Below are 25945 nucleotides of genomic sequence, written 5' to 3'. Positions count from 1 at the left end.
ACGTGTAAGAGATTATAGTAAGAACAATTTCGATAAGGAATGATAAAATATTGCAAAAGCGCCACGAAATCGCATGTTTATTTACAAAATGCAACTTAATATCGTTATTGAACTAGGTATCACTGTCGCTTTGTGCCTAATCTTTTATCTCAAATAATGTTATTTTTTCGAGGATATAATTTCTTATAATCCATCTGACGATACCGTTTTAAGACATTTCTTCATTCGTTTTTTCTTTTTTGTGAATGAAAAGATTATTAACCTATTTTTTGAGAACAGTTTTCAGTCAGAGTAACAATCGTTCACAAAGGACTCAATCGACTTATGTGTAAAAACTCTATAAGATTAGGAGTTTCTATTAATGTTACCACTTAAACTTGAACCTTGTCCCAAATTTTTGCCTATTTATAAACACTACAGCAACTGAACACATAAAATGCAGATAATTTGCATCAAAAACAAAACAAAAATCCGTTACCATTTTAGAACATTCATTGTCAAAATTTGTATCTACGTCAATGCACAACCTTATTGAAAGGAAATGTGTTACAAATGTACATACATATTCTTTCGTAATTTAGCACGCACGTTATGACGTCAAAGAAATCATGCAAGGCCTTACGAACAATCAGCTTCAGTTACAGCATTCAGCATTATTTTGAAACACCTGTGTAATATCAGAAATGTGTTCGTGAAATTATATGAAAACATGAACGAAGCCAGCTGCGGGCGACGACTGATTATTTATTTTTAAAACAAGCATATTTGAGATAATGATTTTTTGGGAAAAATGAAGTGATATGATATTTATTGATTATATTTTTAGCACTTAGTCTCCACGTTGCCCTATTGTGTAGTTTTGGGATGTGGTAAACCCAGCTATCCTGTCTCTCTTCGAAATGGGACGTTTTCAGTCCTAAATGAGATCATTGCATTAATCTATTTCATTTCTTTTGTTTACATTTCGTTATGTCAATGTAACTACAAAATTACTTTACCGATTAGTAGCTTTAAGTAATAGAAAACTCTCTTAAAAGTTTGCTCTATATGCGAGTTTAAATAAAGGAGTGTCATCTAATATGAATGTGAACTATCATTATTCTCTTTGTGTACGTTTTCCATGGCCTTTTCTATTTTTGGAAAAATACATTGTTGTAAAAAAGATCGTACAGTTCGATAAAACCTTGCGTATTCCTAAACGCGACAAGCGATCGCATCTCGTTACTCAAGTACAGATATCCGGCAAGATGGAAAGAGATAGATAGATATGGAAAAACGTGAGTAAACAACAACAAAAGATGTTTATTCCAGTATTGAGTACAAACATGTGTAGATGTGATCATTATTAATATATCTGTCGGTATTCAAAACTCGCATTTTTCATACTTACGCGTTACGCTCTAGGTAATACTCAAATCTGACGTCAATGTTTACTTACAACTAAAAAGCATTCATAATATTTTGTGACTCAATTTGTTTAGAAAATATTTTATGTGAAACTTTTCTTGTTACATCAACAAAAAAGATTTTAACGTATATTTTTAGGATTACTGACTATATTGATGTTAGTCTCCTGTAGACGATATTAGTTCTATATTATATACATAGAAACATGAACTTTGGACCAATGCCCGTATTATAAGTATTAGGTGATATGGAGAAAGCACAATTTTATTTCATTTCAAGAAGCCCTAAAAATTAGCTTAGAAACATTAAGTTTCAGATCACTAGATCTCAACAGAGATCAGCTCTAATTACGCGGTTCCAAAATGTGACTCCGTGTAAAAAAACCGAACTATCCAAAAATTAACTCTCCAAAATAGTATGTCCTATAAAAAAATGTTTAAGTAATAAAAAGAATGCATGAATTAGTCTTGGCCTTGAGAAATAGTGCCTCAACCTCACCAAAAACAACATGACTCTATAAACGCACTGAAGTTAGTCATATTGCATGAGTCACTGAAAATTACATGTTTACTTAATAAATATTTTCTGTATCAAATCAATATTAATAAATTGGACAAATGTACTTATGTTTTAACTTGAAATTAAAGTTTGAAACTGTACTTAAACAATCGTCGTTAATGTTTGTAATAAGCTTACGAATCAATGAAAATTATAAAACATTATTTCGTAATGATGTTTTGATAAAAGTCAATACTTTCGAAAAGCAAATACGAAATAAATATAGGGAAATAGAATTAAGATTATGCTCATCAGTAATGGGTTATAACGATAATAGGGAAAACCTTTTCTAAATCCAAATAATCATCCCCATCTTTTCAATATAATCGGAATCCACTTTCATTCAATTATCTCGGTACTCTACAAACTAATGACTTTAATATGACATATTAAATTGGCAGAAGGAGCAAACGACCCTGAAACTATTGTTGGCTAACGGCCGCTTTCTATATTCGATCTCAATCCCTAATTTACGGATCGAGATTGACATTTGAATCCATTTACAACTTTTAGTGTTTCTATAACCGATCCATGGATCGCTTTCTCGATCTTTTTCTTCAATCTATCTTTGGGAGGGCGGATCGAGATTTTAGATTGGTATTTGTATGAAAGTAACAGTTATGCGTTTTCTATAACCGATCTCTGGTTTTGACAAATCGATTTTTGATCTATAATCGCGATCCCCAATTTTTTACGGATTGTACTGAGAAATCTGCGAAAATAGAAATATTTTCAAGTGATAGTGGTAGCGATCTTAAAGTATTAGCTCAGCTATTGGACTGGGATAGTAGTGACAGCGAAGAAGAACAAACTCTGTCCTCAAAATTTGTAATTGTGATTGTGATGCATCGAGTGGTTGTTTTTTTTTCTGTACTTGTAAACGGGGGTCAAGGATTTAAGCTGAAGACCAGCGCTCAGTAATTGTTTTGGATTGCTAAGCATAAGCTGACGCTTAAAATTTTTTGCTTTCAGTATTATAGTTTTTGTGTACTAAGTACACTTTTACCAATATCTGTAATACTGCAATAATAGATAACGATTATAATATTCTCATTTTGATTTATTTATTTAAAACCATGAAGTATCATTACAGGGTTTACCCTAATGCGACAGCAAAGAACTTGAACTAAACAAAAATTGCAACACATTACATTATTAAAAACACGTCAGTCTGATTTCGAAGAAGTTGGTGGTGTGGAGAGCAAATTTGTTCTCGCGGTAGGAACCAGCAGTAGGTGCGGGCTTCGCCGCCCACTCCGCCACTCAAGCACTGCAATACTTCCGGGTGATTCTCCACTCCACGAAGCACCTTCACCAAGTAGACGACCAGTGCAAACTCCCGTCTCATATACAGTTGATTATTGCCAACCATGCCCAGAACAAACAGAGTGGGATCCATGTAGGTAGAACGGATACACCCCATACAGTTTCTTGTACAGATGGCGCGTGAACTTATTCTGAATGCGCTCGAATATTACCGCTGTATTCTATTCTATAGCTGAGACATCGGAAAAACAAACAACAAATAAACTTGCGATTTTAAAATATATTATGTTACTGTCAAACTGACTGACAACTTTTCGATTGACTGACGTTCCGTTGCTCATCAATAAACGTTTATTGTCGTTTATGCTTTTTCTAATCTTCAGGTAGAATTATATTATTTAACGCTACGACTTCCCAATCTTTTATTTTTGTATTTTGTGGAATTTCTAGTGATTATACATAAAATAGATAAGCTTTAAGAAAAAAGCCACCTTTTTACTCATTAATAATCATGAAGTACTTTTTCTGCACATGCGTAAAACAAAACGTTTAGCAGGGCGATCTATCCGTTTTTTTTCGATGGATTTCGAGACGAGATCGATTAAAGAAATGCAGATTCAAGCTCAATCGAGGGATTGAAAAAAATCTGGATTGATCGGAATCTTAGATTCGGGATCGAATATAGAAAGCGGCCGTAAGGCTGCATACTCACGGGATTGGATTTTTGTCGCTTAACAGTTTTTTACATAAAAATACATAGAGTAGAGTACCGATGTCGTAATTCTCAAAACCCAAAATTTAAATCGAAACGTTCCTATTTCAAGTAGGTCTCTTTCGGGCTCTTTAACGTTAATATGAAATTAGTTCCGTAAATAAGTCAATATATTAAACTTATCAAATCAACTAAGGACCCCAAAACTGTGGTTATTTGACTCATCTTCGAGCCCAAGTACAAACTAGTACTTATTGCACGCGCTACAACGCAACGGCCTTGGTTACGTAAGCGTCGCGCCCCGAAGGACCTCGGTGGGTGTCCTTGGTCCCCTCACGCCCTCCCCTCCCCGACGGGACCAAACCTAGACAAGGCCGTTCGGAAATGAAAATAATATTTGGTACATTATTAGAAAATCAGTGGGTGGCCCTTAATAAGCGTTTAAATATTCTATCACATCAAATATGTGTTTTATGTATCTTCAAGCGTTTCGCCTTATTTTTTGGTATTACTTAAATTAACGTATTTTATGAAGATTTGCGTAAGGAGATAGAAGATTGATGGAAAATAAAATGGCTCCTTATTGTCATGTGTGTGTCATGATGACTAAACAATTTATCAGTCGTTGTTGCATGATTTATCTAAATAATGAAATAAGTTAAAATAACAATTTTTGAAATAGATTTGAATACTAATACTTGTTTAGCTGTGACTGAGATGAAACTAAAAATCTTAAAGTCAATCCGACTGTTGGAAGATACAGTTAAAAAATGTTATTTTATCGATATAAGAGTCCATCAAAGTTTAAGAATAATAAATAAAGAATAGTAAAAATAAACAGAGGACGTTGACGAATTAGGCAAAAAAATCTTCACAAAACCACAACCCTGTCTAAAACCTGACCTGATTATAAAGACTAGGTCCATCAATAGCCTTCAAAAGAAAATTGATTGGCTAATAGAAAATGGAAATTGAGGTTGAGGCTACTTTGATAAATCTGAAATAATTACGTGAAAAGTTTTAGTTCTTTTCGTGAGTCCGATAATGAAGTTAGAGATCCATTTTTAACCCTTTATTTTTTTTTTCTTTTTATAAGCAAAAAGAAATATTTAGTGTATAAATTAGCTAAAATATTACAGAATAATTGGCTGATAAAATGCGTCCAAAAATTAAGTGTGCCTCTAACATTTTTGTGCAAAAGTTTGACTACGTAAAATTATGAATGACGAAGTGAGCATTTGTATTCTAAACTAGCTTAAAACAAAACTAGATCTATAAACAAAGAAATGCATAGAGTCAAACAAAACAACGCGCCGAAACTGTTTTTGTTTTCATGAATGAAACAGAAACGGGAACAAGAACACACTAACAATCAAAATAAGTCTAGATAAAAAAATCTAGGTGAAACGTATTTTTAAAATCAAACATACAAGGCTAAAGAGATGTTTTGCTCTAGGTGTGTTAATATTAGGAACGAAATCAATAGATTCGTAGTTGTAGAGGTTTTCAATTTTAATAACTTTTTCTAATGCTATTTTTAATAAGTTGATGTAAATATTGCAAAAATCAAATAACAAAATCTCTGAAGAAATCATATTCAGTCTAAAAACATAATTAACTCAATATTTCGGAATACATACCTAGCTAATTTCGCAACTACGTAAAAAATATGAAGCGTGCTTTTTTAAACGTGTCTTTACGTGATCCAATTGTTACGTGACCACCGAAATTTAGTTTGAAAGCAGTTTTACAATGTAACAGGGTTCTATCTAACGCTGTTATCAATGTGCGTTGGACTCGAGGTTATCTTTCGTTGCAAAGATACCACGTGTTCACAAATTTGTTTCTAAGCAGTGCCACGAAATAGAGAAAAATTGTAAATATTATTATTAAGGTAGAGTTCCGTTTAGTTCTTGTTACTTTGGACACACCAGAACAGTGTGATATGTTAGTATTTGATACGATTTGGTAGTTTTGTCGTAATCTATAAACCATAACCATTATAATATGTGTGATTAAATTTGTGTGATACCAATTAAGAAACGATGGTGTTAATGGGAATTCGGTTATTTCTCTTTAGATCAACTGTGATTATTTTATTATTTTTCGTACTATAGTAATACTGTATGAACTGTACTGCCTGAAAACCAGTCTTACCAGGATGATTCGGTTGAGGAGTTCGGATAGGCAGTCACTCTTCGTAACTCTGGTACTGAGCTGCATCCGGTTAGACTGGAGGCCGACCCCAACATAATTGGGAAAAGCCTGGGCTGAGAATGGGCCGAATTTTTAAAGACAGTTATAATGGTATAAAAATCCACTCGCAAAATTTGTTTCTATGGTTTCCAAATAGCGCATTCATAAATATACATGTAATAGAAATTAATGTTATTCAAATTAGAATGCAAAAGGTTTCCTTTTACGTCACGAACCAAGGCTTTAAATAAATCCTTGAACCTAACCGTGATAATTGCGAATTTTAATCAGCTGTTTACACACCTCATAACTAAATTAGTCTGTAGATTTTATTATAAGATATCCAAAGTTAATTCATTTTTGTTATCTTCCAAATTTTGTAACGAATTATTGATAATGCATGTATGGAAATTATGAAAAATACATTTTTGCAAACTTTTCCTCTAAAAATGCGTAAGTTGACCTGAATAGATATTCACAAAGGATAAATAGACTGCAATTTTCTTTTTTTTCTCTCATATAAGTACATAATTTGGTACGTCACTAATCACCGCGATTATAAGCTATTTACGATTACTAATTTAAATTTAGTTTCTTTTTAATGTGTTTACTGTTTTGTTGATATTTTTGATAAGAATCTAAGAATTCATAGCAGCTTCACACGTTCTCGAAATTCACGGTTACGACCGCTTTGGTTTGGTGCTTTTTTATCGTGGTATTCTTGACTATTTAAAAATATTAGTTTTATTATTTACATCAGTTTATATTTTTAATTGTTTGGTTAAAACATATTCATATAAAATTAAATTATCACTGAAAAATACCTTATACGCATAAAATAAAAGTTTTATAAAAATATTTTTTGCGCCATAAATAGGTAATAAAAAGGTAAAAAATAGGTAGGTAAAAGGAGATATAAATTCAAATCGATAAAACCCTGTCTTCAAACAAGTCATTTCATTAAAAGTCAACATCGATAATCGAACACCGAATTGTATTTAGAACAGTGCGTTTGTATTAATAGTCGCTTCCCATTGGCTGTCTTTGTGTGTGACGCGACAAATGTAAAATTTGAGCGACCTTCACGGCCACATATTTAGGCATAAGTAGGTACCTATAAAACAATGTTGCCAACTTCAGCAATGTACTTATTTCAAACGAATGTTTGTTTATGTAGTGTTAATTGTGTTAGTTATAATGCGTACGAGTAGGATGGCAAGAAGCTGATTACAGTTTAAAATAACGTTTAGAATTACTGTAGAGTCCGTTAGTGAGTCGTTCTTAAGTTTTCTTTAAGGTTTCGTTTGCTATTCAAATTAGCACTAGCTAGGTATATGCAATAGATACTCGTGAGACTTCAAAGCGTAGGCAGGCAAGCCCAGGTCTAATTGTATAACTACAGGTCACTGAACTGGACTGGGGAATCTAATAACTTGTATATAAAACATCTAGTATTAGGAATTTAAGTGTTTTAAAATACGCAACACGCTTCGTAGATAGCAACGGCAGAAAGTAGATGGCTTGGAAACAAAGTTAAAACCGGTTCGCAGCGACTTATAGTTATAATTTATTGGGTAACTATGAGTAACAACATTAATCTACTTAAAAAAATAATTGTTATATTCTCTATAAGAAACGCATAATTTGGTACACGCGAAACGTGGACTTCGAACCTGAAGTGAGATGAATAGAATGATAAATAAGATTTGAGGTTTAAAAAACTTACGGCGTACTAAGCAGGAAATACGGGTTTCGGTAGATATTAAATGAATGACTAGAGACAAAACTTGAATAGGTAAAAAAAATAGCGAATGGAAGCAGGCCGAAAATAGAATTTACAAATGCCATAGTTGATCCACCCGAAGAAATGATAATAGCAACAATTTTTAAGGTTAATTTGCAATCATTCGCATTGATTTTAGATACTCGGGTTTATAAGATAAAAACCGTAACAAATCTCATCCAATTCGATTCAGCTGTTACGGCGTTATTTGAGGAACAAACACTCAGATGTTTTCGCATCTGGAATTCTTAATTCACGTGGAAACACGTTCATAGATTACAGACGCCAAACAGTTTTAGAACAAGTTTAAATATAGTCCAAAACAAATTAGCACTAGGTCCCACTATGGGTTATAGTTTATTCATCATTTTAAATTGCTCTTAAACAGGAAAAACAAACAAGTTATGTCAATTCTCGAAATACAATGAATTGAGAATTTTATGTTTACTCAAACATTATCTGTCTGAACGCACTTAAGTGTAGAAACAACAAAAGTCTCGTATAATAAGATAACTGAAATTCCTATTTAAAATTGTATCAATGCAACGAAGTAGTGAATTTGGAAGCCCTAACCGAAAATTCAAATTACGCGCCTATGCTGGCCAAGCGGTGAATTATCAATCATGTCTTTAAGCCGAAGGGCATAAGGTCTATTATCGTGAAGATGATATCTATGACGTTTGGTAAATGTGGAGACAGACATGTGCAGAAGCGCAAACGAAATACGCGGCGATCGTTGACGCTGACCGCGGCCGGTGTCTAGGTGCTAATAGCTCGTCCATGGACAGCCGTCGCACGAGGCCACTTTGACAGTTTCTATGCAAATGTTAATGCGTCGCGAGACCAGTTTTCGCCTCTTTGAGCGGTTCCGGGCCGAGTTTAGAGCGCGATTTATACGCGCCCTTAATTATAAATCCTAAACTTATGTGGCAAAACTGGATTTTGACGTTCTTAAATAATCACGTTTTGTATCATCAAATGCGATGGGTTGTAGCTATCTAGCGTCAGGCGACAGTCTACAGCTCCATGTGAATCATCTTAGATAAGAAACTTCAAGTTCAGAAGACATAGATGAATCGATGCAGATCGCATCAGAAGAATTAGTGATGCAATAACGTCAAACAAAAAGTGGGAGATACGGTTGTCTCATTATCAAGTTCAATAGCCCCGACACGGCAGCACGTGTATGCAAAACTTTTGGGACGACTTAAACGGTGCAAAAATGTTCTCATGCAAGAACAACTTAAGGTGCAAACTGCTGTACACCCTCGCGCGCTTAACATTTATCATATGTCGCGGGGTGTCAACACGTATTTATCAATGACTCCGTATCTTGATACCCATTTTAAAATCATCCAGATTGACTCCCAAATGAGGCTACGCGGGTCGTATATTTTCTATAACCCTAATGCGACTTCCTGGTCGGGTCACACCCAAAATTTCCAATTACACTAGGCTGGTGGTACTTATCCTAGAGCATTCATACTAATAAAGACAATACTTTCCTCGATTCCATGTCGCAAATTCCACAGTCCTTGTATCGTTAATAGAAAACCATTAGATCTCTACAGAGCCATGCACAAATACCATAGTTTGTATCACTGAATGTGCGTTCACTACACTTGAGTTACACTCGTTTAGTTTAGCACCGTTCGGTCGTGGTCGCGATCACTTCCGCATATTGCATGGCGCGTTTGCGCTCGCGCCGCTCCGTCCGCAGCCCGTGTGTGTCGGTGCGCGCTTCGCTCCTAGTCGTGGGGAGCCTCGCTCGCGAATGCGACCGCCGAAAACTCTTCACGCCGGCCGAATGCAGAAAATTCGGACGCGCCGAGTGGGGGACGCTCTACGACTATCCGAAACTTGCGCGCGTACGTGCAGCGCTTCGCTATGAAAAAATCCAAGGCTAACGCGCGCTGCCAAAAAAAGACGCACGCAAAATGAAAAAAAGACGGCTAGAGCGGCGCCCCTCGGGGCCCTCGTGATGCAGCCGATTCTGCAAACGCGACGCCTCACTGCCGCATTCGTAAATTTTTCTTGATCACATACCGCACACATACGCGCTGCGTAGAGTTTAGAATAGGCGACGCGTCTAGTTACATTGTCTCTACATTGTCTAGTTTGATACATCTAGTCGCTGTATTATGTTTGCAGGCTATTGACATCACATACACAGAATTGTACAGCTCTACGTGTGTTGATTTACATCACTATATTTAATACTTATCCAACGTTTCTTGTTGTAATTATTTTTCATAGATTGCTAAATCATACGTTTTAAATATTTTATAAACCAAAATCTAGTCTAGTTCGTTTTAATTGAAGAATATTGTAAAGTAGGCATGAACATTATCTATTTATTTTAGTGACTAGAGATAAAAACCTGTTGCCATGTGTTAAGAATTCTAAACTGTATGTAAACGTACATAGATAGGCAAACAGTACTGCAACAGCAAGCCAAAGAACAATGTGGTATAAAATCCATGCTAAACAATTTAAGGAAAACCCCGCCTACGACTAAATATTTCCTGGAGGTGGCTCTACTTGGGTAGGTTCAAATTTATTAAACTGTTGTTATTTTATAGTTGCTCAGCATTATTAACGTGTTATGATGAAAAAATCTTTTAACATTATAAATGTTTTAGCCATATTTTAATTTATTTTAAGAGCATCAATGTACGCCTTCGACCGATCTTTTCATCATCGGCTTATTATTATAATAATATAATAAGAAACATTTTACTAAAATCAATATTTAATAATCACAGGGTGTATTCATTGAAAATCAGTAATTCACCTTAGTTAAACTGAGTAATTTCAGCTTTCTTTAACCTACGACTTATTTGACGTATTTTTAAAACAAAACATGAATCTTACCTCTTCATTTCTTAAACAGCCTTTGGTTTGGACATGTGGAGCAAAATGTTATTAATTAATAATTGTCTTTTAGACATTTATGCTAATTACATGCTTCGACACACATTGACAACACAGAGCTTCGTACCGCATTACTTCACATGCATTGTATAACCTATACATAGATACATGCGCACATAAACATGCTTATAGATATAAGAAGAATTGTTTTAGGTATTTGTCATAAAACATTATACGTTACTCAAAATATGAGGGTAAGAGTCATAGCATTTACAGAATGAAACTGATATAAAATAATTAAGTAAAAAACTCTTTTTTGTTTTCATACATACTGCAATGATACCGAAAGCTTCCTTCTTTTCTTTGTAACCTCTTATTTCACGAATATTTTTATGGGATTTATGAAACTCATTTTTTTAATGACTGCCACTTGACCTGTCACTTTCGACTATCATTTTGAAAAAATAACTTAATTCGAGCAGATTAAAATGTCTTTGACGTGCTTTTATTTTTAGCAATTGCGTATCCTCTGTGGCTGGTTTACCCAAAAACAGTCATACGTTAATAATGACAATAAAATTAAATAAGTAATGCGTTTTGGGATAAACCTACGCGCCCTATATTTTCCTGAGTCAATAGTAATTAGACGATACGATTTTCCTGAATATATTATACTTTAATAATTTATTGACTGGATAAAAAGGTGCGTTTAATGAAAAAGCGACGTTATTATTTTTTAAACCTAACTTAACTTTTTAAAATAGTTTTCATGACAGGAGTGATATATGACGGACGTTATCATTTTTTTGTAACCTAAAGTTTATAGCGAAGAGTAATACATTTCGAAATTAAAAAAAATGTATTTTATTTCAAAAATAAAAACAACTATTCTAAATAATTGTTTTTTTATTCTATTCTCAACATTACCCTATCCTCTCTAAGTCTTACGATAAATGTAGAGTCATTTAAAACGCAGCTTTTTTATAATTTTGTTTACGAATCACCTCAATACTTCTAATAAAACACGAATTTATCTAACGATGTGCAATGGTTTGAAGGAACAATAACAAATTCGACACACAGTTCCCTTATCGGACCGTTTGACAAGGCCACGTGAGTGATACCGTGTAGTATTTGGATACGGGATGTGCGTTACGCATAATTTGTGTGTAAAATATTACACATACAGTTATATAGGTACATTAGGTAAATATTTGAACTAAAAGGCCTACTATGAAATTTAAATTGAGAAGGTTTTAGCTGAGGAGAGAACTCGCTCTACGCAGTTAAGTACTCGTCTGACTTTTTTTTTTTTTTCATTTGTATTCCGATCTGTCAGTAAGACTTTTTTTGCTGTACGAAATTCATTGGAAACTGAATATTATGATTGTGTTAGTCTTCAAAAACAAGTTGCATAATACATCTTAATAAATATGGCAAATATTGTCAGAACGTGAATAATATTTACTTAAGAAAACGTCAATGAAAAACGTAAGTTTTTATGAATTTTCAAGTTGATATTAGAGGAGATATTTTTTATTCTGATAACAAATAATACTTCGTTTACTTTATAATTTCGAGTAAATTTGTATCTTGGTGAAAATGTTTCAGACACTAAAGCCTCATACAAGATATCTTTGTTTACTAATATTTAAAACTGTAATGGCTACAGTGGCTACTAATTTCGTCAAAAGAGGTCGTATGTTTTTGTCGTAAAAAGGTTACAAACGTAGTTACCTTATTTGAATAAATAGAGAATTGAATAAAATTTTGGAAATCCTATTTAGGGCTTCAAAGTTGACATTGAAATATTTCGACACGTTGGCCCAAGATTTATCTCAAAGAACTTGGCCCACATTTTAACATGTAAATTATTGATTTGATATTAAATAAGGTTGGATTGTTTACGTCATGTTAATATAAGGTACTTGTAACATAAAGATTGCGCTTGGCTGAAGATTTTGTTTAATTTTTTTGTAAAACTATTTTCAACATATAGAATAGATTTTTGTATCATGCTTTTCTAAATAAAACCCTTGCGTCTTCGAATTTTTAGTACGCGAAAAGAAAATCTTATAAAACGAAGCTTTTTTGTACTCTGTAAACTGTCAGTCCGGCGAAGATTTTTGTCATTCAATAAGGCTTAATAAGTTTCTATATAAGGGCGCTTCGTAAAATAGTTCTAAAGAATATTCTATAAATTAAATGAAAATGCTCAAGCTATTTTTATTGTATTCAAGCAAACTGCTGAGACAACATCACAAAACAAACAGCTAAAAACATGAACAGAATTAACTAACAACTCTAACAACTAGATATGAATCTAAGCAAAAAAAAACCAAATCAAAATGTTTATTTACAAAAAGTTCTTTATCCGCGACAAAAAATAAGTGCAACAAACTTTTTGGAGGCGACTCAATGGTATTTCCTGTTCTAGAGAATTTAAATTGAAAGTAAAAATTCCGGTGTATTGCGTGCCAAACAAATATTAGCATACAGTTCATAGTTCAGTGTTGCAAGCTATCAAGTTATTTGAGTTTCGAATTAAATTTATCAAGTGTCTCGATCGGAATACCTACTTCGTTATTTTGAATTTAGTTTTTTATTTTCAAAATAAGAATGTTGTTTACTTGACAGTTTTTATTTTTTTAAAGTTGATATAAACGGCCACTATGAATATTGTGACAGGTAGATAGCTGCTAATTTATGACGTTTCAAATAATTCCTTTACAGATTTGCTCTTTAGTTCTATTATTGTCTATACGTTTTAGACACCACCTGTATTGCCATAGAGCTTACAAAATTCTTGCAGGGTTATCTAATCAGCGTTAGGCACGCACAATGATTAGATGGCTGCATCGTACTACTTTATCATTTTGGATAATGTTACAAAAAAATATGATTAGACGATAATATTACGTTTTTTTAAGAACATTAGATATGCAATTACACACGTAAACATTTTTTACGTGTAATTTAAACTATTTTTGTACTTTTTTCGTACGTTGACGACTGTAACCTGTATTAAAGTCGAAAATCACTCGTAGAAAATCTTAGGCCCGTTGTAACCTAACCCAATTATTTGAGCCGATAGTTTTAGAAAAAATACCTACGCATACTTTTCCAAAAACAATCTTGTTACAAATACGGGACATTAGACTCCGCATTTATATCAAAGTATTAATAAGTAATGATAATAAAAAACTACAACTGCACCCACAAAATATAACCACTCTAAGTATTAATACTTTTAATTCTAGATTAAATGAAATACTTTCAACTAATGAGGAAAGTGTTATCAATAAAACTAGTTGCAAAACCAGTTTTTCGGTAGATATCTATAATACAGTACTTACAAAACATTATTGATCTACTTAACTTACTTCTCTACCTAACTCTAATTAACCACTTTTTATGTGCATTATACGTAACAGAATGAGAGCGACCAAAATAAGAAAAATAAAAAAGGAAATCGCTGTATACGGCCTAAATTAAAAATTCAATGTCACCCAGTTCACCGACGCACTTAACGCAGGAAAAAATCGCATAATCTAATCAACGACATTTTAATAATTACTTCAAATAATAAATCTTAATTCAACTCTAAAAAAAAAATCGTCTCAATTCAGAATGTATAAAAATATAGATGCAATCTTGATTTTAATGAAAAACAAAAACACAATGAAGTTTTCAAATAAAATTATTTACTATTTTACCAGTGATAAAAAAACTATTATAATATTTTGTTTCGAAATTTAAAATATTATAGTATGCGTTCGGAATTAACTTCAGTCATGTTACCGCTGTACTTGTACATCTGAGTAAATGTTTGCGCATGCGTAAACACATACAGCGCTCAATGTCAAACTCTTGCATCTTGCTTGATAAATAGGCAGTTTTTGAGACACGCAATTGCTAACACTAAAGCCCATTGTTTTATTTGAAACAAAAATATTATGCAATTTTTCGTACGATGCGTCAATGATGTATTCAAGATCATTATTGCCAGTGTCGGCGCTCTTTTAAATATTCGATGGTTAGATTAATATACTAGGACATACAAAACTGATTAGTCAACGTATTTTTAAGGATAAAAAATGTGTGACTCATATTATTTTGTTGTTTACTAAGAATTATTTTACCAACTGATAAAATCCAGTGGCATATGATAACAGGAACACAAATTATAAAAAAGTTATACAAAACCTCTTTTCTTTCCGATGCGAACTTTTTAAGCGCTTTAAAAAAAAATACTGATTGTATAGTTCTTTCTTTTTTCAAATCTGCTCAATGTCCTTAAATGTCAATATAATTTCATTAGCCAGTAGCCAGTCACGCGAATTTTAAAGAATCATAATTAATATTTTTGTTTTTCTTGTCCTTTCCCTTCTTTGTTTTGTTTAACATTTGTTTTGTCTCTGCTCTTAATAAAAGGCGGCACGTGTAAAACACCGGTGGCGGCGATAGGCGGCGCCACTAACATTCGCGTTGCAATCAATACGTTTAAATTTAGAATCAATCGTTTAAAAATGGAATAAATGAATTTTCAATAAACAAAACTATCAGATATGGATTCAATCAGGTTTTTAGTCAGATGTTGCTGAAGTTATATTATAATGTAAATATTATTTTTTTATATTTCCGTATGTAGTTACCCATACTTTAATCGTCATACCTAAGTAGGTATCCTATCTACTATTAAACTAACATATGATTATTGGATTATGAGCTTATTTTTCGGCGCGTGACGAAAGCCGACTGCTTTTAGGATTTCATTTAAAATAGTGTTTAAATTTGTAAAATTTCGGAGCAAGGCTCACAAATTTTTTGGAATAAAGGAAATAAAATCAATTGATTTTATGAGATAGAAAAAAACATGCTATACATAAAATAAAGCGTAATATTGCATACAAAAATAAAATATTACAACAACAATACGTCAATGTTATCTTAATTCACACACAAATATACTTAAAAGCATAGGTATTTAATAAAAATATGGCTTAGTTCAACTTACCCGGTAGTAAAATGTGTTAATTAAAAACCATGGCACGTGTATCACTTACATAAATATTCAATCAATAAATGTACTTCTAAATTCTTTATTCAATTCGAATATAGATAACAATGACGACATTCAAACAAAACACATAAATCAAACACCAAAACAGCTGAGCCGTCAATTTACAATGCATCCAATCTCTGCTCTACGCTTTTGAAAAAAACGTCAAGAAAATATATTGAATGTAGACCTTCGGTGCGAACTGCACGGAGACGTCTAGTAACCTATTTTCAAAGCCGTAGAGCACTAATTGACGTCACAATGCAGGCGACGATAGTACTCACGTGTGCTCAACGTGTTCAGAATGCCATCGACGTGGAGGTAGCTAGCTAGCTGGTGCGTTCGGCCTCGGTGGCCTGGATGCAGCGACGCCGCGGACGCGCGGTATCGAGGAAGTAAGTCCCGGCGAACTGTCAACGGCACGGAAATCGGGCGGCGGCGAGCACCGCCGGCCCAGCACGCATGCGCCGCGCGCCCGTCAACAGCCGCCCCTGCAGCCAACAGGGAGAGCTCCCCCCTCCCACCTACCCTTTAAATCGAACGTCATATCCCGCACACCGTTCGCACCACCCACCCCCCGTGTAATTTCTGAAAAGCGCTGACTACCCGTGCCGACCCTAAAAAATGCATTGCGTAACGGTTTTATAAATTCTCGTGAATGTTTGCCCAATCAATTATCCACCTGCTTCAGGCAAGGACACAATGCCCCCACTAATGGTCTCGCCGATCGTTTTTTACTGAAACAATTACAAAACAAAAGTACTTTAAAACATACATATATTGTATATTGAACTTTTTTGCGTAGACAGGCCAACCTGCATAAGAGGCCGCACAAAATTGATTTAATTTCTACTTTTTAAACTTTATCAGTACATACCTAATTAAAAAAATATAAGATCAAAGTGTTCAGCAGCAGATACCTATTTATCAATATCAGATACCCAACTCTATACAGGTATAGCAAACACGATCCATAATTTAGCGAACTACTGAAGCGCCACAACAAGGAGAGCAAGATCAGTTCGAGAAACACGCGAATCTGATCCGTATGGTAACAGTTGTTTGCAAAGTGTAAACAGATCATCTGTTTTACAAATTAAACCGTGCTGGCCGCGCTAGCAGCGTGAATAATACTCGAGATACAGTTTTTATCTCAGAATGTTTACTTTACCTTTTCTCCAATCGTTCCTTGTCTAACAACTGAGTACAAGCTCTCCTGTTTTACTTTTGGTAGTCAATCTCGAAAGATTTATCACTATTTTATTTTCACCTCATTTTTCTGGAAGTTTCATGTTTCATTCAATGAAAGATGAACGAATTTGCGCTTTTTTGCTCGTTGAAGGTTTATTAATTGAATTCTTCGAATGGTTTCTATTCCTACATATTTTCATTGTTGGCTGTATCTAGATATACATGTGTACAATTAATAATTTATACAAATTATAAACCCAGTGTTAATTCACCAAAACTAGCCCTACCCATCTTCCATTACACATTTCTGGCTCATGTACACATGCAACTAGACATTTGTACACAAAAAACATCTAACAATGCAAACAATGACAAATTGCTTGATGTGTCACTTGTTACCTCAAGGTGCAATTGTAACGTAAGCATAGGCTAGTTTTTTTTTTTAAATAATGAATCACAGATTCCAAATTATAAATGAGACGGGGTAAAATTTTCAAAATATAAAGGAAAACTGAACATATTTGAAAGAACAGAACAAAGCAAATCTATGATGACTGGCAGTCTTCCATGGTTCGCTCCGACTCAAACGAATTGCTTTCGCCTCCTTGAACACTTTCATACATGTCTACTGCCCTACACGGAGTTTGACTCAGTTTCGCCAGGCTTCTTTTTTACTACAATTTTCGAAAAAGTTTTTAGAAATTGATCGATAAAATAGCCAACAAAATAGTAAACACGTAAGAAATCGAAAATATCAAAATCGAATCGTTTTTAACGTTCTATAAAAAAATAAGTAGATCCGGGTCCCGTAGATATAAATACAAAATAATGAAGGAGGCTAGATAGGTTCTCATTAAATAAAATTGCAAATATAAGTCCTTGACATTTAGTGGCAAACTATGACAAAGTGTCGGAGACAAGTTGTCTCGCGGAATCCATGAACTTTATACCAACCTTACTATAGAAACAGAAAAATATTTGCCGTTTAGATCGGTTTATTATTTACTGTACATATAGTAATGGAGTGAAATCAACAAACAGTCCGTCATTAATTTTAAAACATAGCAATTCAATGGCAATACCTACTATAAAAAATATATAAGGAATGCTTATTTTAAAATGAATGAACCAAATTTTCGTAATTCGATTCGGCTACTAAAGCAAAAATCTTTAATTACTTCATCAGAACTACGCCCTACACCAACAACTAGCAGCAGCAGACATAGTGATACTTGTTTCAGTTTTCTAACAGAAATGACTGTAATCTGTAGAACAAATCTCGCAAATATATCATTAGTCGCAGTTTTACTCCCGCTGCGAAAAGTCATGTTAAGTATTTATTGACGCACGCCATTAAACCCACACCTTGATATTTATTCCACGTAGACAAAGGACTTATTCCCGAGTCGCTAGGAATCAGGTCACCGTGGCTGGCCAAAAAATAATGCAGCAACTGTGCTCTTTTCACAAATAGAATCGGCTTCGATAACTGGGTCGACCGATGCGTCTACGTTTCAATACATATTTTTTTCTATATTTGTTGTGACAGTGATGATGTGCGAAATCTAGGAAGTTTATAGTATTGGTGGGATTGTAAGTTTGTTTATGGTTGATCTTTTTAAATCGCGTAGTGCTGTTATATTTTCTTGGTACTCGTAAAGAACTACACGAAATAGATATAATAGATAATAAGATTTATTCGTTCAAAATCGATCGATATAAAAAAAAACCATCAAGCTCTTTTTACATTGATTTGTTTCAAATATTTTATTTATTTATAATTGGAAACAGCGTTCACTCTGATTGACTACATATCTATCAAAATTGGCAACGGCCAAAAAAATGTGTAATTTTAAAACAAAAATGTTCCAAATTCATTACTGATTTGGTTGCAACATTCTGAATTTCGAAAAACATAATAATCTTCACGCGCTATCATCACATTAGCACAGCTCTAGGCAAACGAAGGAAACCAGGCCTGAGCATTCTGAACACAAAAATCATATTCAACAGATGTAACACTCGTACGAGGTTGCCATGAATAAATAATTATGAAAGGTATAATTGCCACGCCAAAAAAAGAATTGCATGTATGATTCAAATGGGACTCAGCTTCTGCCGGCGGTGTGGGCGTTTGATGAATTGGCTGGACTGTAATCAGACGTTTTTTTCCCACTACTCAACACAATGTGACCTTTACGAATTTTCTCGTTAATATTTAGTTTTTCCATAAAAAAATTGCTTTTCAATTTTATTACAAGATTTTTACTTGTACCCGGTTATAAAAACTCTTTGTATTTTTACTCTATTCTTTACAAAGTGCTAATAGCATGCACAAACTACGTTAGACCGTGTGTTCATTAGTTAAAGCTCTCAAACCCAGCGACCTACTCCAAGCTGATTAAAAATACACGATTTGTGAAAGAGAAGTGCATTTTTAAGACATCCGCGTTCTAAATATCGTGCAGTTTAATCTGGGTTAAATCTAATGTTATGACGTTATGAGTGGTGATGGTAAGCAAAATGATGATTATTTGATGTACTGATGTCCTGATTTATATTCGATTTTTTTAATAAAACAATATCATATACGATCATAAGGTTCGATATTTATTTCGTTGGAAAATGAAACACTTCACGGAAAATGATATTTTGTAACAATACTCAAGGTATGGCAACCATTAAGGGTGCTAGCTTACGGTAATGCTGAAAAACCGCCCTCTACATCTGACAAATCAGTTCAAATCAATACATCCTACAGAACCAAAAATAGAACTCGTTAAATAATAAATTCGGATTTCCAAACATCTTCATTCATGTTACCTCAATAGTAAATGAGGTCACAAGTGTGCGCCCGACCTACAACACAACAGCGCCGAGCGCTGCAGCGGACGTTTGTGTTAATGCAATACCATCAACATGGATTTGGCACCAATTATTGCATCTTTTTTTGTGACAAACAAGCCCTAAATATCTACTTAAACTTGTTTACCGACAAAGCTACCCTGTATTCTAGTAGCATCTTTATCATCTAGGATATGTCAATCGAGGATTTATATAGCATACATCAAACAGGGTATTTTTTCTCATTTACCCGTTTATTGCCATCTGCCGCTTCAAGATTTCTACTCTCCTTTTGAACTACATTTCTCACCCTAAGGCTGTGCTTTTCCAGTTTTGTAGTCTTGTTAAGATTCGGATGTATTTTTTTGAAATCTTATCTCGAAACAAACATCGTTTAAAGTTAGTCTTAATATATTATTTTGTGATTTGTTTACAATTATTATACCTATATTTTACAGCATTATTTTAGGTCACCATACAAATTCTACTGCCTACGACGTGCTGCTGGTTTGATGCCTACGTAGGACAAGCATTTGTGAGGTCCACGAAAGCTTGTCTTTTTCGACGATTCAATTCAATTGGTAAAATCGAGAGACTCCTTTTTTTTATAACAAAATATTATGAACTGAATAGGTACACACCGTAGTTATGTTAATTGAAGGAACTCTCTTTTCTTTTCTTGCCTCCTGCGCATTGTTTACTAATTCGTCATATCATGTTATGATGACCTGAGAGCAACCACATTTAAACGTGCAGTGAAAGTTTAATAACCTCAAGTGGGTATCTAGTTTTAAGCTAATACGTGACTTATTACACGACTGCATAAAAACAGGAGAACATATGTAAAACTGTTTGTGATGCATAGGGTATATATGGTTTAATATGGTATATAGGTACTTAAAAAAAGACTAACTGATAAAATATTTTGAGGCATTTTTCAAAAAATGGGTATTCGTGTCCCTAAGTCAGCGTGCGAAGCTAGGAAAATGGCTCTACTTTTCCTTAATTAATCTCGACATAGCACAGTGCTAGATTTTTTTAATTTTAAATATATAAGTATGCTTTTACATCACGTTTCTAGCTTCAACAAGGTTGGAACCACACAAACAAATTCGGAAGATAAGGCGAACAAGCAAAAAACAGGGCAAAAAACATCTAGGCAGCCAGCGAAGCATTTATTCCGATTTCGATGCACTATTTTTGGTGCCTTGAACCCTATGACACGACCGAAGGTTAGGGAATATAGGGTGACGTCACACGACCGGTTTCACGATGCTTTGTTGCGTTTCTTTGTAATAGATCGGTTTGTTTTAGTTCCTTTGTATTGTGGTTCCTACATGTTGAACGTTTAAAAATAGAATCGTTTTTTGAGAGCTAGAATGTTATTTAAGGCCTGTGTGTCCCATTGAGCTCTTCTTGGTATTGTTTGGGGTTTGGCTCCGAAATGTCGTGAATTTCCTTAATATAGGATTGGACCGTTTACATTCCAAGGACCTATCAAATACCAAAGCCTCACCTAATTTTGAGACGTCCTTAAATATACGGTATATTGTGCTAGAAAGTCATAGTGACCGGAATTTACTATGAATAAAATTTTCAGTTTTAGAGCATTTAGGGTTCCCTGTCCAAAGGTTTAAAGCGGAGCCCTATTACTGAGGCTCCGCTGTCCGTCCCTCTGTCACCAAGCTCAATCTCACTAATCAAGATAGCTAGACAGCTACAATGTTTCACAGACGAAGTATATCTAAGCCACTATGACAAAATGTAAATTCGAGATCGAGGTATGCTCGAGGTAGCGGCGGCTTAAGTTGGTGCGTCCTCAAGTCACAAATGGTAACGAGTCTGACTTGCAATTTTCCACTTCATTTTAAATCTATCCATCGAATACTACGACTTTATAACTTTTGAAATTTGAATAATTGCAAGAATAATCGTCATTTGTTTTTCTCGCCTATAATAGTCAAAACCTTTTTAAGTAGTTAATTTTGGATGCTGTGGCTTCCTATAGTTGAGGGAGTACACTGAAATGGTCTCATCTTATTTATATTGTTTGTGATTTTGTGTGTATATCCTTTGTTGGAGGTAGTAAATAAAATAAAAAATAAATGTAATAACATTAACAAATCAAAGGTTTTCTTAATAAAAAGAGACAGTTCCTTAGAACTAGCAATATTATGAAAATAGGAATTTTCCGATATCTTAAATTTTGTTTTTGAATAGCTAGTAACATTTTATGTTATAAATAATACACGTGTATTGACTTAGTATTAAGGAAACAAGAAAAAGTTATTATATTCTTATTTAACATCTAAAAAGAAAGCGAAAGATTTTTTTCTTAATTTTATACAAAGTTTTCCTGTAAGGTAATTACCTACCTTTTACCCAATATTGAATATCGTAAATTTTACCTGAATTGAAAACTGAATTGATGTCCAATTACTCCTTATCACACTATCACGCTAGTTTGTATGTGTGTGAGTATCTGTATGTATGTATGTTTGTTACCTCTTAATGTTCAAACTGGACCTATGAAACTGAAATTACTCATCACAAAAACATTAACACTGAGAAGAAATGAAACTCACGACCTCCGGTATTGCAGTCAGAGCCACTACACACTAGACAAGTAGGTTGTCATTCAATATACGCATTGTAAGAATATAGCAAGAAAGTATTTAAATTTTGTCTTTAACAATAAGTCTCCGGATGAAAACATTTAGAATTAAAAATATTGATCCTGTCTAGTTTACTTGAAAACCCTAATTAAGTTGAATAAAAAACGACTGAACAGACGGTATTTTACACAACATCAAAATACGTACCAAGACAAATCTACCCACCAATAGAATAACAAATGTAGTTTGGTTCAATGTACTTGAAACACGTAAAAACAGAGAGAAGAATAAAATACATCCTGCCACAACACTTAATATAAATAAAACAATAGATAATGCAAATAAATTCTAACAAAGTTGGCACTAGTCGGGTACCTATCGCATATTAAAATCCATGTTTTGCATGCACGGTAGAAACGTATATGTAAATTGGGGTGTGAGGGGCGAGCCCCAAACGCATGATTTCGCAAAGTGCGTGCGCAAATTATCACTGCATAAGCACGCATAAGCTGGCAAAGAACACTTTAGTTCAGTCCATTTTGAGTCATTGAGCGTAAGGTTTTAGCTACGTTCAGTGACTCGTAATACTGAAACAAAGCTAGGTATATATGTACATTCCGATTCTAAACATGGTTTAGGTGACGTTATATGCATTTATAAATACTGAACTGCTTTCTAGTCATAGCTGAACGAATGTTATTACTCCTAGAAATATTTAGGACGAAACTAAGCAGGAAATCATGAGTCATACTGTCCGCATTTGCAATGTACTACGTGAACGCACTGGAAAAAACTTCATCAAGCAATTTTCATGATACTTCGTAATCTGCTTGTGTTTCCGAAACATCCTTATCGAAAACCAATTAAATGCATTCAAATATAAAACTAATAAACAGTGAAAGGAAACAAAAAGTCCATACAAAATATCAAACGTAACAAAGCAATGAGAATTCAAAACAATATTCATGTTTCAAATGAGTCCGACATTCAATTTCAAGCTAACGTTATCTATGCGTTGCGTGCATGTATCGCGGGGCGAGCGGGGGGCGGGGGCAGAGGGGCAGGGGGGCAGGAGGGGGGCAGCGGGGGCCAAGGCTTCGGTGCGCAAATACCCGCTGCATACAATGACTGCCAAACATCGCATCCCGGACAAAAACCGCGGCACGTGTAACTACAGTGACGAATTCGACGCTCTTGTTTATTTATGCACTTTTAGTTTTCGTGTTATTCTGATATCATTTTCCTTGAGTGGTACGGATGTATGTACACGTAATTTTGTAATTTGTTTTTTTTTTGTTTGTTTAATTTAAAATTAAACAATGAAACTGCATTTGAATAACTTTCAAGTTTAATCTTTTTTTAGTATGTTCGTACTTGAATAGTGACAAAATTTCATAGTAAATGTGCTTCGTGTGGGACACATAATATCATTCTACATTAGATAAAATTTAATAAATAAGTTTTCAAAACAATAATTGGTGTAGACCGTAGCACGTAGCATGTAGACACTGAATTGCTACGAGATGTAATTTGAACAGACTAAATAACGAAAGTCTAGCAATCATTATTATTGGTCCTCATAATAATTTCTGATGGATTAATGATATTTAGTTTCACAGAATTTAAATACTATCTATATTTTAATACGTAGAGAAAATCATAAGTAAGGGCATTATTATTATGTCAACTAAAAACACACTCCATAGACAAACTACTTTTTGCAAAGACAACGCCCTCGCCGCAACCGCCGTCAGAAATCATCAATATAGTATGTATGACATCTGTAAGTACGTTTTTACATTTGTTTCTTTACGTAATGACTTCGAGCGCACGTGTTTAGTATGAGCCAACGGTTTTTAACAAAAAGTCCTACCATAATACAATATACCTACCGCCTAGTACATATTTAGGTATTTGCGAACAGACTCGGGTTCGGCGTAACCTTTGCTTCAAATTATTCACTCAAACGAAAAAAATATCTACGCATTAAGAATCAACTTTTATCCGTTTTGAGAAATTGGCAGAAATCCGGTTTAAATGGCAAATGGCTTGGCCCGTGTCACTTTTCATCCATAATTTTTAAATATCCATAGGCCAATTCGACACGTAAAGGTATTTAATACACTTTACCGTAAAAACATAATAGGCTACCATCGATAAATATTGAAAATTAAGATAGAAAGCGTAGTGTATTCTGTGAACAAAAAATTAATATATCAAATGCGTAGTACGTATAAAATAAATAGCTCCGATGCGGACCTGTAATCGCATTGTACGCTAACGTCATTCACGCACACATAGAAACGCACCGCCGAATTTTGTGGATGTATTTTTCTAGGCGATTTGATTGTGTGCGGCGCAACGCCGGTGGCGGAGAGAGGGAGCTATGTGGACTGGCGCGCGAGAGAGCGAGAGGCGACTACCTAGTTATATAACGCATTATTTTTATAATTAACAAACAAAAATTGAGAGATACAGCGGTGCGACCCTGAGACCGGCCAGTGATCCCGCCGAACGAAAATTTGCACAGATCGAATGTGGGCGACCTCGGCCGTAGTTGCACGCGGTTCTCTCACACACACATACGTCAATACTAGCACACATACAAGTTTGGGGAAAATTCTCGATTTCCGTGTGTGAAATTACGATGAGTTTCAATAAAGATGTAATGCATGCAATTTCAGTAATAATATTTTTCACGTCTTATCAACAATATTAAACCATGACAGTTGTGTTTTGTTTAGTAATAATACCTAGCCAACTGAAAACGAAATATCAAAACGTTTCATTGTATTTAAAAACAATACGATACAATTACAGTGCATTTTAAAATGTTATTCCATACAAAAAAATGGTTATTCAAACAAATGAGTTCAATTGAAATATACTGTCAGTAATTGCGTCTACGAGCAAATGATGTTACGAAACAAATAAATCGGTAGCAGTGTATTATGCGATAAATTTTAATAGTCAATACATGAAGTCGTAAAACTTTAAGTGTTCTTCGCATCCGCGGTGATGCATTGCTATGGGACAGTGAGGCCGAGTTTTGAGGCCTAGCGTGAACGCAGCATTAATAAATATATTAATATCGGTGGCGTCACGCTGGCCTTGACTACCGTAGAGTTTAAGGCCACGCCGAGAATTCGGGGCCGCTGTCATTAGTTTTTGAAAAAGGAATCTAATATGAATAGCTAAGAAATGAATGAATATACATAATTGTATTGAGACTTTCTGTTTGTATTATAAAAAAAAAAGTTTTTTTTAATATAAGTCGAGAGCTGTTGGTTGATTCATGAAAATTATTTACTGAAATTTAAAAATAATAAAATATATGGTTAACACATTGAGGGAACTCTAGTTTAAATAAACACTTTTGCGTTAAAAATTGTTGCCTGTAAAACCAATGTTTGCAATTCAAAAACAATTTAATTGTT

General features: G+C 34.2%; 1 protein-coding gene across 2 annotated transcripts in view; it reads right to left on the bottom strand.

Moving 5' to 3' along the window:
- LOC113493138 (zinc finger protein chinmo-like) overlaps window positions 1–14391 on the bottom strand; it is a 48203-nt gene extending 33812 nt beyond the window's left edge. Inside the window, exon 1 of one of the 2 annotated variants that reach the window (XM_026870960.1) lies at window positions 9428–14391. In XM_026870960.1, coding sequence (XP_026726761.1) covers window positions 9428–9438 — 11 coding nt within the window. In that variant the 5' untranslated portion in view covers window positions 9439–14391. The remainder of the gene's footprint in view (window positions 1–9427) is intronic. The other variant, XM_026870961.1, reaches the window with a different exon arrangement.
- Between the last annotated feature and the right edge of the window lie 11554 nt (window positions 14392–25945).

Source organism: Trichoplusia ni, chromosome 4 (genome assembly GCF_003590095.1).
Source record: "Trichoplusia ni isolate ovarian cell line Hi5 chromosome 4, tn1, whole genome shotgun sequence".
In the NCBI taxonomy this organism is placed as follows: domain Eukaryota; kingdom Metazoa; phylum Arthropoda; class Insecta; order Lepidoptera; family Noctuidae; genus Trichoplusia; species Trichoplusia ni.
Note: the sequence above shows the minus strand (reverse complement) of the source record. Positions and strands in the feature narration are given on the sequence as shown.